This window comes from Crassostrea angulata, chromosome 5 (genome assembly GCF_025612915.1).
Source record: "Crassostrea angulata isolate pt1a10 chromosome 5, ASM2561291v2, whole genome shotgun sequence".
NCBI classification, from domain to species: Eukaryota; Metazoa; Mollusca; class Bivalvia; order Ostreida; family Ostreidae; genus Magallana; species Magallana angulata.
Window position 1 is genome coordinate 54,791,686 of NC_069115.1, and position 14,504 is coordinate 54,806,189.

At 32.4% G+C, this 14,504-nt stretch overlaps 2 protein-coding genes across 2 annotated transcripts in view; one reads left to right on the forward strand and one right to left on the reverse strand.

Moving 5' to 3' along the window:
* Positions 1-203: 203 nt before the first annotated feature.
* On the reverse strand, positions 204-2,562 carry LOC128184027 (hemagglutinin/amebocyte aggregation factor-like). The gene is made up of 5 exons (XM_052853309.1): positions 2,438-2,562; positions 1,820-2,052; positions 892-1,026; positions 602-725; positions 204-326 (listed from the first exon to the last, which is right to left on the reverse strand). Exons 2-5 carry the CDS (start codon positions 2,040-2,042, stop codon positions 287-289), a joined length of 522 nt encoding a protein of 173 aa, XP_052709269.1. The 5' UTR covers positions 2,043-2,052; positions 2,438-2,562; the 3' UTR covers positions 204-286.
* A 6,917-nt stretch (positions 2,563-9,479) lies between these two features.
* Positions 9,480-14,504, forward strand: part of LOC128184028 (inner centromere protein A-like) — a 56,451-nt gene continuing 51,426 nt past the window's right edge. The window contains exon 1 of the mRNA XM_052853310.1: positions 9,480-9,583. The gene's annotated coding sequence lies outside the window, so the exon portion shown is untranslated. The remainder of the gene's footprint in view (positions 9,584-14,504) is intronic.

Sequence of the window (14,504 nt, forward strand, 5' to 3'; positions counted from 1 at the left end):
TGTCGCCCGATGCCGAAGATTTAACATTTTATATCGTAATTTTCAAATTGTTCTATCTATCAGGGTGAACACTTACAAGTTTTGTTGAATGTATTTTAAATTATAGAACACTGACTATGTTCGAGGTTTTTTATAAGTTTTACACAAAAAGATATAAAATAAACTTTAACTTGGAGGCTACTTTAAGCAAAGAGGCAACATGATTTCCATAGCAAAAACTTTTATTGTGACAAAACATGTTACACCAAAGTAAGGTATCTGGACCTGGGTAGGCTTTGCACCAGAGCTATACAGATCGGCAAATCTCGAACCTGAATCGCCTGTCCCTATAAAAGTAATGAAAATAAAACTTGATATACATGTATTAAATTAACAATTGGTCTTTCGTATCACGTTAGAATTTCTGTCCCTTTTTAAATGGTTTGGTTAAACTGACCTTCCATTGCTACATGTAGTTTCGAGCGTGATTCAAACAAGTATGAATTTCTTATAAAAAAAAACATGAATTATTACTAAGTATTTCATTTACGTATTTATTAGTAGTTTATTTCAATATTAATTAGTATTTTATATAAGTATTTTAAGCATAGTCTATACTTACTCCTTGCCGTTGTCGTGAATGCTGAACACACCTCTGATGACGTAACCATATGGAACATGGTAGTTGACATAAGAATCCCAGCCGTTCAAATATCCGGTCCAGTGGCAATTTTTGAAGTCAAGTCCTTCAAAAACATTCTACTACTTCAACATATTTAAATCATAATTCAATTTATAGTCCATGTTTCTATTTATATTACGATGCAAGACGTCTACGACGATGAAATAAATTTACCCGACAATTTTCATTTTATTACAAGGTATAAAATTGAAGGGAGAAAAATAAGCTACCTGATGGAGGAGAACAACACCTAAACTTGAATCTTCTGTCTTCATAATTATTGCTGTGAATACTATGCATGCCGCTTAAATAGCCTTGGTTTGGACAGGTGTAGAGAATCATGGCATCATATTTGTTGACATAGCCTGTAAAGAAATTTTAGTTTGTGTAATTTCCGACGAAAATTTAATCATGGAAACAATTTGGGAGGCACAAATTTGAGATAAAAAGCAACATTACATATTCATTTGAACAAATACATTATCAATAAATTCACATTATGTTTAATTATACTTTCATGTTAAATACTGAAATCTGATTGGTTTAGACGCAGTTGGTAATCCATTCTTTTACCCTCATCGTTAGCAACACACTTAGCAACGGGTAACACAATTGTTACATGCGCGTAAATTATGCGCGTACGGTTCGCCGTAGAATTCACGTCATTTCTATATAAAAGCAATATAAAAATTCTCTAAAATTAAGACATTCAGTATAATAAAATAAATCGTGCCTGTTTGGGAGGATAACAGTTGAAATTGACACCCCTCGAAAACCATTGTCAACCTCCGCTTCGCGTCAGTTGACAATGGTTTCCTCGGGGTGTCAATTTCAACTGTTACCCTCCCAAACAGGCACTATTTATATATTACAACACAGGTGACAGAATAAACTTTAACATTACCAGACCAACCAGGCACGTAGCATCGGGGGGGGGGGGGCACTTTTTTGCGCATCAAAGGTGGAGTTAACTTGGAGTTGCCCCTCCCCCTTTTATGGGACCATGTAAAAAAAAACTGAATTGAAAATAATGAAAACAGTTGAATTTAAAAGTATACTTTTTTTGCTTGTCAAAATTTTTTGGATGATTTTGCCCCCCCCCCACTTTCAAAAACGATGCTACGTGCCTGCCAACTGACAAATGAACTGTAACATTACCAGACCAACTGCAGGTCACCGATCCGCTGACGGCCGGGACTTGTCTGCAGTCAAAGTTGAAGCGCCTATCTTCTTTTTGGTTGCTGTGTGTTGACTCAAAACGACTAATGAAGGACAGGTCTGAAGGACATTTGAAGTCGACTGGCTGATCGAAGTCGTTTTTCCAACCCGAGACTACCACAGAAAGCAGGACCGCCAAAAGCACAGGTACAAAAGACGTCATTTTGGTATACCTAAGGAAGAGAAAATACTTATGTCTTAAAAAAAATTTTCAATCAAAATTGAATTAACAATTAGATATTCCTTGATGCATTGTCAGTAAAATTATGAAAGTTTTAACATTTGCGTCGATGAATGGTGCTCACACACAAACATTAGTGCATTTAACTTTCAAATTATCAAATGAATTTACACGGATATATCCTTTTAACTTAGAATATAACCTTTAACTTTGTAGAAAGACTAAATAATGCACGAGTTTTATACAGCATGAACACGTTGCCCTAATATCTCAAAAGTAAGAAATACATGTACATGCAGCCACAGCTTAATTTATAAACCCATTTAATGTATACTTAGCAATTATGTGCTGCAAAATATTCACAAAAATAAACTTACAGTATTCTCGTACTTCTGCTGCAACCAACTCCAATCGTCAAACCACGCAACGAAATCTGTGAACTCTGCACGAGTTTTTATAAGCGAAATCGGGCGGGAAATCCAGAGAAGTTTTCAACTTTCTTTGACTAGCTTTTGTCCAATAAGATCGTGGTAGGCGGAGTCAAGCATCGACATTCGTGTTTACAACCCCTCCCCCCCTCCCGTTCTATCTAGAAGTAAATGTAAAGACATTATTTGTTCATTGAATATTGTTTATTAACAAGATTCTTCTTTAGATCATCGTTTGATCCATGTATATTTGTTTTATCAGGATTTTTTTTTCAAGCGGCGAGATCCATGTACTCCATTGACCAAGTATTAAATTAATTGCTACTGACATGAGCGCTTCCCATCTAAATCAGTGTATACAAAACATGTACAATACAGGCACGTAGCATCAGGGGCCCGGGGGGGGGGGGGCTGGCAGCCTTTTTCTCGCAGCAACTAATTTTTTTTTTAATTTACATATAAAATATTGAATTATCATGGAGTTGCTCCCCCCCCCCCCCACTTTTTTGGGCGTATGTAAAAAAAATTGATCTGAAAATAAGGAAATGAGGAGTGAAATTGATGTTGTAGACATAATACGCCAATCCCCTTCCCCCTCCCCCTCCACGGATTAGAATTTTGAAGATTTTAGAAAATTCAAAATCATTATTATTATCTTCTTTTTTTTTTTTGCTTGTCAAGATTTTTGGATGAGACTGCCCCCCCCCCCCTTGCAAAAACGATGCTACGTGCCTGCAATAAAATACTTATCTCTAAACAACAGAATCATATAAAAGTTGTTTTTATGGTTTGATTTGGTTTGAATATATTTTATTGTATATTCACATGATCGGATTTGGTACAAGTTCCATAACTTATTTAAAAGCTCTCTTTATCAATTGATTTAATTAATTGTTTTAATATAACACGGGGATGATTGTTTTATAACGCTAATCAATATAACGAATCAAACACATCTGAAAGTAGAGAACTGGTCGAGCTACATAATAGGTCAGGCGAGACTCACGGATATATCGGTTTCTACATGTTCTACTGCAAGTTCCCAAAGATGGTGTCTGAGTATTCTAGCCAATTAAACCAAAATCCATCAACATCATGATCGTTTTGGCAAATTAGTTCTTCGTGTTTCAAAAAGTGACTGTACATTCTTCTTTTTGAGCCTGTAATGCATTTTGTTTTGGTCAAGTAAACACAAACTTTGACCACAGGTACCTGTATATACATGTATTGTAATAAGGTATAACATGTTTGACTTTATACACTTACAGCATCTTCAAACAGTGTTTTATTTTACAAAAAGGAAGACCCGTCACTTTTTAATATTTATCAATTCATATCTCTCTCTCTCTCTCTCTCTCTCTCTCTCTCTCTCTCTCTCTCTCTCTCTCTCTCTCTCTCTCTCAATGTTTAAATCCCGCCTACTACGATCTGATTGGCGCAGATCGAGGAACTTTTCAGGAGTTACCTTGCAATAATCACGTAGGGTGTATTCGGTTCAGTGACACGAGTTTCACGGGTAATTCGAGTTGTAGAAAAATGTCTGTTGACACTGGTAAACCCTTCGAATTCTATTGTCGTTTACATTAGATCACGTGGTTTTTTCCTGGACCCTATTATCGGTTTTACAGTACATGTAATACTCGCGAGAATGGGTTCCTTGTGTTCGATACGGGGTGTTTGTAGTAAGGTAAATTGTATTTCAAAAAATTCTTAAAAAGACAAACACTAAAGCTTTCAGTGGATTTCAACATCATAACTTTCAGATCAAAAACTGACGCGTAAACACATTTCGCTTCGTTTAGTGGAGAAGAATATGAGGGAAAACAAAGAAATATATCTAGCGCCTTTTTCCAATATTTCGCCTACACCCGTGTTTGAACGGATTCGCCTTTACCCATGTATGCTGGAACGAAAAGTCATGTTTCCAAGTACTGGTTTTATAATGGTGTCTGTAACCACTGAATTGCATATTCAGGAGACCTGCATCGATAAATGAATAATTATATAGAACTCTATGTGAATATATTCATGATTTATTAGAAAAGTCACTTATTGAAATATTTGTCGAATTTTTAGTATGAAAGCCACGATAAACCAAAAGTCAAAATTATTTGAATGTAAACATATACTACAGTCGTTTTACCGGTAACAAATCAGTATGCGGTTTCGTCGTGCATGCGACTATTATTATGATATCGGAATTCCAAATGTTTTTATTTTTTGTTTAAATCACGTTTTTTTTTTTGTTTTTTATTTTTAACTGTACGTAGTATCAAACTTCCGAAAATATAAAGGATGAAATACGCAGATAGTAATTTCAACACACCCCCCATTTTCCTATTTTCGAATACGTTTTCCAGTATCGAAACAAGCGCTCTCTATCACTTCTGACCGAATATTTTGTGGCGGATTAATTTCAAAAGTGCAATAGATGTACATGGCAATAGACTTATAAATGAAGAAGGAAAAATAATTGTAGAAATATGTTATTTAAACAAATAATATGATCGTTATTTTTATCGTACCGTTTTCCCGTCAAATTGAAACTGGACTTGAACAGTTTTCATTTTGGATTACTTTATGAAATTGAATTTTCATGAAAACACTTTATAATAGTAATTAATAATAAGTAGTTGTTATTTGCATTTGTTTTGTCCGTATATCTATCAATATATCCAGCCAAATAATACTTCTGTCGCAATGAACCGACACTAGGAAAACTACACGTGGTTCTATCTGAAGTCGTAATTTCATTCAAAGCTCAATTATTTTTTGATATGATGCATAATCTCATTAAAGAGATTATAATTACTAATTATCCACAGGGGTTCAATGACAAACTTATTTTCATAGTTAGGTTTAATTGTTTTCACACTTTCGTTTTTTCTGCCTTGCACTTCCGGCAGTTCATATCTGGGTCACCTTTTTAATTTGTAAAATAATACGGTAAATAATCGTGCAAATATGTCAAACAACTCCACACACTGATAGAATATTTATTTCTGTATTATAATTACCCAGCCTGGATTTTTTAAAACCTTAACTTCGTTTTTCACAAATAATTTTTCTAAAAATTATTCGATACTGGCAAATATTCGTTACCGGTAAAACGACTGTACAATACCCGTAAAACATAATTTTAATAGGATTTCTTTGGTTTAAAGTGGTTCAAATAGTCAAATGTCCAACTTTTTTTGGCATACTAATTCTTTCCTATATCCCAAAACCTAAGATATTAATGATGTCGTGTAAGATTACTAGGACTCTTTAAACGTGGTAATTGTGTAATTTGCGTTTCTTTGAACATATTTTGACATATTGTATAATATTAAAAATGTGTGATGTTTGCAGTGGCGCTATACTGTACGTGAAATCGTATACTAAGTGCGCCATATCGGTAATTTTAGAAAAGGGATAATCATGGGTTGTGGTAAAGCGAGTAAACATCCTTGAGCGCAACTCAAATATGAAGCAAGGTTTTTGCGTGAAAGATAATTAGAATGAAAAATTCATGATGTCCATTATGCAAATTGTCTTTCTAGCGGCAGTTTCGTTTAAACAATAAAATGCATTCTTTGGTGATTCATTCGGGTTATGAGGGTAGCGATCATTGCAGAAAAAATACACAACCCGCGTTCGCGGGTTATGTTTATTTTTTAACGCGGGTTATGTGATTTTTTTCTGCAATGATCGCTACCTTCATAACCCGAATGAATCATAAAAAAAGCATTTTATTGTTTATATTAACATCTTTCTTTTAGCTAATTGATAAATTGATTAGGAAAAGTAAGTAAAATTCACCAAATTACTGTTAATGTACGTAAGTATGTTAGCTTTTAAAAGTAAAGAGACAGCCAAATCGTCTCCTGTGAGACTTTGAGTCTGACGTCGTCATGATTATTTCGTGCATGCAGTCCGTGATTTTTCCTAAGTCGCTGTAGGTTTGGACAAATCGATAAACATGCGCGTCATTGTATGAATTCACTAGTTTCCCTAAGAAATAGAGGGAAATGAATCATTGCTTCTACTTGATGAGTAAACTATTATATATCGCCTGCTTTTTTGTTTGTTTGTTCATTTGGTTTTGTTTTTGTTTTGTGTGTTTTGTTTTTGTTTGTTTGTTTGTTGTTTTTTTTTGGGGGGGGTTGGGGTTGGGGGGGGGGGGGGGTTGGGGGGGGGGGGGGTAATTGAATGCCAATATTATTTTATCTACAAACATCGAAGCCACATTAAACTGCATATGAGAAACCCATTCAAACTCCTGCAGCAACTGAATATGAAATGCCGGTCAGTATTTATACAAACGGGGGAAACGGGTACGGAAAGCCTGCTGTGGAGTTTTGAGCGAGCAATACGAGTGCAGTTTATCACACAATACCGATTCAACTGCAATGAAATGATGTTCAAATTTACAAATAGATAAAAATAAATAATGTGAAAAAATGATAGCTACATTTCAACAATCTTGGTGAATCTTATTTAGAAAACAATTGAGTTGAATGACTGAGGGTATATTGAGTTTGAAGTTTTCACATACTTTTTGTGAAATGCAAATTTTTTGATGATAAAATAAATTTGAAAATTGATAGATTGATAAAATAATTAAATAATGTAGGCTCAAGAAATCCAAAACAATTTCATGACTTGCCTACATGAATATATCTTAAACAAGAAAGATTGTATATGCTAATGCGTGACCCCCCCCCCCCTTCCCGAAAAAAAAATAATGTAAAGAATCGGAAATGCTTTAAATGATTATCTTATTAATTCAATTAATCCATGTAACCCACATTATTACATTGTGTGTAGATAGGGAAGCATTTGATGCTGTTTATTCAAGATTTTCTGTATCATTCACTTTAACTACAATTAAGAATTTTAAAAATAATACGCCAATGTTTTAATAATCATAGCAACACAATGTCGCAAAGCAATATTTCCCTCCATACCAACGATAATTTTTTTTTTTACATTTCCATTATAAAAAATGATTTCTTTTTAGACGACCCCTAGGAAATCAGAGTAGTAAATAAAGATATACACCTGTAGACTGAAGTAAAATTACATGCAAACCTGAGATTTCATAAATATCTATGGTAGAAATCATTAGACTCGGCCTCGTTAAATATCAATACTTTCAATATTTCATTTCGTTAAGCTTTTAGTTTGCTCTCCATTCTATTGTAACAAATACTTTGTGCAAACGGAAACGATTGTACTGTGCATTTATCGACTTCAAGAAAGCTTTTGACTCGATTGATAGATCTAAATTATGGTTAAAGTTATCTAAAGTGGGCATCCAGGGTAAATTGTTAAATGTTATTAAAGCTTTATATAATGATGTTAAATCTTGTGTTGTCGTGAATGGGCACTTAAGCGATTATTTTTGTAACAATGTTGGTCTTATGCAAGGTGAAGTGTTATCTCCAATTTTGTTTAATCTATATGTAAATGATTTTGAAATGAATTTTTTAAAATCTGGATGCATACCACACGAATTATTATCATTAAATCTGTTTCTACTAATGTATGCAGATGACATGGTACTTTTCTCTGAATCTGTTGAAGGTCTACAACTACTTTTAAATGAACTGTCACATTATTGCAAAACTTGGAACTTGTGTATAAATGTTGAAAAATCAAAAATTGTAGTTTTTAGAAATAAGGGCAAAATCAAGTGTAATGAAAAATGGTGTATTGGTAATGACGTATTAGAAATCGTGGAACAATTTACTTATTTGGGAATAATATTCCAGTACAATACTAAATTTACAAAAGCTGAAAAGCAATTATCTGACCAGGGTAGAAAGGCAATGTTTGCGTTTAGGAAAAATATTAGAGGCATGATACTTAATCATGAAACATTATTATCGCTTTTTGATTGTTATGTTGGTGGCATTATTAATTATGCTTCAGAAATTTGGGGCTCTCATAAAGGTAACAATGTTGAAAAACTGCACCTTGATTTTTGTAAGCAAACCCTGGGTGTGAAAAGGTCTTCATTTAATGCTGCTGTGTATGCAGAGTTAGGTAGAATACCTCTTATTACAAAAAGGTTTTGTTCAATTTTAAAATTTTGGAACGATGTGTTATGTAGTAATAATTGTATTATACAAAAGTGTTACGAAGAAATGTACATTAACTGCGAATTACATGGACACAAAAATTGGGCCTCTGATGTAAAGAAAATTTTAAATGAAATTGGGTTCAATGAAGTTTGGAATAAACAAACAATTGATTCACTAACTCTAAAAGTCATAAATCAACGAATCGTAGACTTGGCTAAACAAGATATTTTTGGTAAAATAGAAAATTCGCAGAAATGTCATTTTTATAAATATTTAGTGGATGGATTTTATCTTCAATATTACCTGAGAAAGTCAGTCCCTGTAAAATTTCAACAGTGTATATCAAAATTAAGATTGTCCTCTCATCGTTTAGCTATCGAAACTGGAAGGTACAATAATACACAAAGAGCCCAAAGGAACTGCTTTTCATGTAAAAATTATGTTGAAGATGAATTCCATTTTATTTTAGTGTGTCCAGTATATATTAAATACCGTCAAAAATACATTAAAAAGTATTTTTATGAGAAACCATCGATGTTCAAGCTGTTGCAATTGTTTAATAACGAAAATTTTAAAGATATGTGTAACCTCGGCAAATACATTTATTATAGTATGAAATTAAGAAACGATATATGTAATTAAGTGTAGATGTTGTTCTTTTTTGATTTTTTTCGCCTTTACTTATGTCAATTTTTCATATTTATGTATGTACAATGTAATAGGGGCTCCTGTAAAATACCCACTTCTTTAATTTGTAAAATCTGATGAGCTGCAAAGCTTAAAGAAATAAAGAATGAATGAATGAAATGAATAGTAACTAATGCAGATTTTTCAATCATATACTAATTAAAAGTTTAAAATTGCTTCATTCGCTTGTCAATGTGCTTCTGAGGCATGAAAGGCAATTTGTAAAAAATTTCCGTAACTTTTCACTCTGTACGATTTTTCTCGACAAGTACATCTTCTAAATCAACCAATCAACGGAGAGATGGTGAATGACTGCATGACAGCATATTTGAAAGGAAAGGTGATATTTTATTCGTAAACTAAGTCACTGTTGATTTCTGTTAATTTGTATTTGATACACAACTGTTAAAATCGAAGGCGGACACATGTGTAAGAACTTGGTTATAAATAAAGAATCTTACTATCTGCAACCTTAGGACTAGGCATGCGGCGCATGCGCGAAATTTTGTAAACATTATGTAGTTCGAGTTTGTTCAGATAGAATCGAGAGTATGACGGTATGTTATGCTACATCCATTTTAATGATATATTACGCATAAACCTTATCTTAATTCATCATATTTTTCTAAATAAACATTGTTGGTAACACCGTGATCAATATAGTGTACCCTTTTCGATCCCGAATGACCCGGAACTTGTAATATTTAAAACATAGATATATGTATGCAAACATATACAATTACTTATGTATTACGTCATATATACGTATTTAAATGCAGAGAGTATATGCATCAAAGAAATCAATTAAGGTAATTAAACACTATAAGTATATAATATACAGTTAATGTATATATAGTTTAATTGTACTACAGGCCTCTAAATTTCTATCAATAAGCCGCTTAATCTTTCTCTTCTACATTTATCGGCTTATTGATAGAAATTAAGAGGCCTGTGATTGTACAGAGTATTTGTCTCTAGGAAGTTAATTACAATCAAAAGTGGCTTTCACTTCATGATAGTATTATTTTTCATTTATCACAATCATAGTCATTTTCACATTACTGGGAATCTCCTATCAATATGTCATTGTATAACATGGTATACATCAAACAGTTAATGTATCTCTGAAGGGTTGCTGTCACAAGTTGACAGTTGTACGGTCTTGTAACCTGCCAAATAAAATGGGACCAGAGTGTGTTTGTGCCTCATCACTTATTGTTTTCTTTAAATATTTAAAAAATACTGTTTAATAGGTAGTATTCCAGGTAGTCACAGTGGACGAAATGATGGAAGGCAGTGGAGGCTTCTTTTTGCCTGTATGTATTAGAATTATTCAATACTAAATCTGTATATTCTTATTCCTTGTCATAACAAGTATAAAGTGTTCAAGTCGCCTCATATCTGCCAATTTTATACTTAAATCTAGTCAGTAGTGTTCTAATACAAAATTAAAAGCTTTGTTTTCTGACAATAAACTGTCTGGTTAAAATAATATTATCATTAACATAATTAATTAACCTGATAGGATGACAGTTTATTGTCAAACATACCAGTAATTATAAGTTAGAAATAATAATTTTAAAAGTTTACATGGATAATATTAACTTGACTTATATCTTATCAAGTTTTTATCCTAGAGAAATTATTTACATTGGTTTTATTTCCTACAGCTTAAAGTATGTGTGTCTCTCTTATTTTGTATCTATAACTCTACTACTTGGACTACTTTTATTACAGAATACTGAAATGGGGTCATTGCAGGAAATTCTACCAGAGGTTTGTTACATGCACCCCTATCCCATCAGCTAAAATTTAAAGTCAGATAAACCATAAAATGTGTAAATCTTTCTCCTGAGTTTTAACAGTGTATTGTCTTGATTTCTATGCTGCACGTTAATATTGTATTGATACATTTTTATTTAGATTTTCTCTCCTTTACAAGTACTTTCAAAACACTAGTTTACAAACAGATAAGATTTTGAAAAAAAATTAGTTTAAAAAATACAAATGAGTCATTGTGTAGCATAAACTACATGTATCCAGTATTCTTATTATTCTGCCATATTTACTTAATAGACAGATAGGCCTGCTGAAGATTTCCCTAGATCAACACAGGTGAGTATTACAGTTTTGCATGTTCATGATTTTTTATCAGGATTATTGAAACAAACTTATTTCATTAAACAATTGTGATACATGTATCATCCTGATATATTTCAAAAACCATAGTCCAAATAAATCGTAAATTGATATATATATGTATATTGTACATGTGACAAGGTTCTGTGGGCTTTCTGATCACTTTTTGTTCAGTGTTTGTTGCTCTTTTAAATTACAAAATTACCTGAGTTCCTCAGGTTATGTATTGTTACCAATGTTTTAATGCTCCTACAAACAAATTTTAGTGGAGTATATTGGAATCAATCTGTCTGTCTGTCTGTCTGTCTGTAGTCAATTTTTTGTCATATAATTATAAAACTTAAAAACTCCTCCATAGAATCATAGACTTTAACCTCACCTGAGCTGCAAGCTCAACTGAGCTATTCCGATCACTTTATTTCTAGTATATGTCCATCTGTCTGTCCTAACTCCTGACTTTGTTAACTTAAAACACATTGGCCTATTGTTTTATCCCAAATTACAATTTTTTTTGTTAATTTGACTTATAATACTTCTTATACATCAGGATATAGTGATTTTCTGTTGTTTTAAGGAAGCTCAGTGCCAACAAATTAATATTAATATAAGTTGCAGAACTTGCTTATCAATCATTGTAAAGTAAATAAAGTTTAGTTTTAAAAAAAAAAACAAAAACAAATATAAAAAAAAAACCCAAGTAACAATAAGATTTTCCTGAAATTTTAAGACATGATTTCTTTACCTATGGTGTTAAGGTTCTCCCATCCTCTGCCACAAAGTATTTTTTCATCATAAAAATTATATTTTTCTTTCAACCTTTATATTGAAATGATATAAAATGAAATTTTTAGATGGTATCCATGCATTTTACAAAGTTATTGCAAATTTGCCTATTTATGATATGGATATAATGGATTAAAGAAACAAGTTGAGTTTTAAAAAATAGTAATAATGGTTAGAACTCTATACCAACAGGTTTATAAGTGGGAGTGCTCTGTGGATCTACTTCGCCATGCATGTAGTTGTGTGACTGATGGTTATATTAGCAGTAGAATACTAATTAAAATTGTCTGTATAAAAGTCAGATTTATGGTACAAATTAATTTAGAGTTGTCAAACATTGCTGAGGATTGAAAATTTTTAAGTATATTAATTAAAGAAAAAAATCCATAAATTTTGACTATTTCATGAAGGTATTTTCCTATATTTAGCTCACTTAGATGTTGGGAGGAACTTATGCTATGCCCCTGGTGTCGGTGTCCGGACCTGATTAAACTTGTTGTTGTAGGTCTTGTATCTAAGTTATTACTTATCATATATCCACCAAACTTGCATGGATGATGCATCTGGACCTACTTGTGGACTTTAAAGACTTGGATGCTAAATCTGGGCCATGAATTTCAGATGCTGGAGGAGGTTAAGGTTTTTGAAGCAGGTTAAAGCTTTTGGATCAGGTGCCCTCTGATGATTATATCTTTGTTAATACTGGTTGTAACTTCACCAAGCTTGCATGGATGGTGCATCTTATGATACTGATGCTCCTGACAGGCTTGAATGCTGAAACTGAGCCATAGGTTTCATATGATGGAGGAGGTTTAGGTATTTAGAGCTGGTTGATCTTTTTGAAGCAGGTGCCCTCTGATGATTGTATCTGACTTATTACTCATCCTAACTTCACCAAACTTGCATGGATGGTGTGTCTGATGATGCACCTGACAGGTTTGGATGCAGAATATAAGCCATACACTAACGTGCCAAAAGTATGTCAACTTTTCTTTTTTCCCTATAAATTTCATTGAAAACAAGACTCATATTTAAAAGGGTTTTTGTTGTTATTTTTTGTCAGATGTTGAAGAAACTTTTATTGATTAAAGAAGATTCAATTTGCTATTTTGACATACATTGAAATGGTTTTTTGACAACTTGTTTGTAAAATTTGATATTTCAAACACAACACGAAGATATTTTTTAAGTGCTCTTCTATATATCCTTTGCAATATCCGAGCTGAAAAATCTTACTTTGGATTGTGAATATCAAATCTCAAGAACTGAAGGCTGCAAAAATATTTAAATATATGATGCCAAAAAGCTAGAGGAATACTTAATTTATCAATCCAAGTCTTTTTGAAATCGGAAAAGGGGTTATTTTTTAATGATTCTTTGAAAAATGTTGGTTTTCAATGAAATATATAGTAAAAAGAACAAAATTGACATACTTTTGGCAGGTTTCGGATGCTGGATGAGGTTTAGTTTTTTGGAACAGGTCACATGTTTTTTAGATAATACCTTGCATAAGTGATTTAGCTAGAATATAAATGAATCACAAAGGCAGCTTCAGATGCAGAGCCTGCTCTCCATTCTCAAGGATGCTAAAAAAATCTCCTGCCTCACTCAAACCTGCTTGATAGATGTGTTTATTCTTAAATGATATAACATGATACCTATGATATAGTATTTTATGATATGATACACTAATATTTTTTATGATACAATATTATATCGTATATTATATTGTAAAAGGTTATATGATAAGATATTGTATCAATTTTTTGTTTAATATGATATTATATTGTATCATGATATTGTGATGTATAGTATTGTAAATTATATGTTACAATATTGTTTTATAAGATATTGTATTGCATATTTTTTATCACATGGTATTGTTTTATATGATATTGCAATATATTATAATGTATCATATGATATATTGTTTTCCTTTGGACTGAAATGTCACACTTTCATTGGTTTAAACATAGCACGTGATTGGCTCATATATCTCTATATTTGTTCGGTGAGAAATAATATTAGGCAATATTGCCGTCATTGGCCAACGTTTCATTTACTCATTTCGACATTTCATTGTATTTAATACATAAACCGCATGCCGTAAGTTCTTAAAGTTTTTGGAGTAGTTACCCTTTGAAATTCTTTAAAATTAGAGTAGTTGCCCTTAGAATATTGACGTCACATTGTTTTGTCTGGAGCAGAACAAAATGGCAGCGCCGAAATTTGCTCAAATCTCTACAGAGAAAGGGAGAGAACATTTAAAATTCAATAGCAACAAAACATTGTAAGTATAATAGACATTGGTGAAGCAAAGATTTTTAAAGAGTATTTGA

What these genes read in the sequence shown, in the direction of transcription:
- LOC128184027 (XM_052853309.1), bottom strand. Translation starts at nt 2,042, where the DNA reads ATGACGTCTTTTGTACCTGTGCTTTTGGCGGTCCTGCTTTCTGTGGTA. An exon ending in GGTGACCTGCAGTTGGTCTG is followed by an intron (nt 1,027 to 1,819) that starts GTAATGTTACAG and finishes ATTTCTTTACAG; the next exon opens with GCTATGTCAACAAATATGAT. An exon ending in ATTCACGACAACGGCAAGGA is followed by an intron (nt 327 to 601) that starts GTAAGTATAGAC and finishes TTACTTTTATAG; the next exon opens with GGACAGGCGATTCAGGTTCG.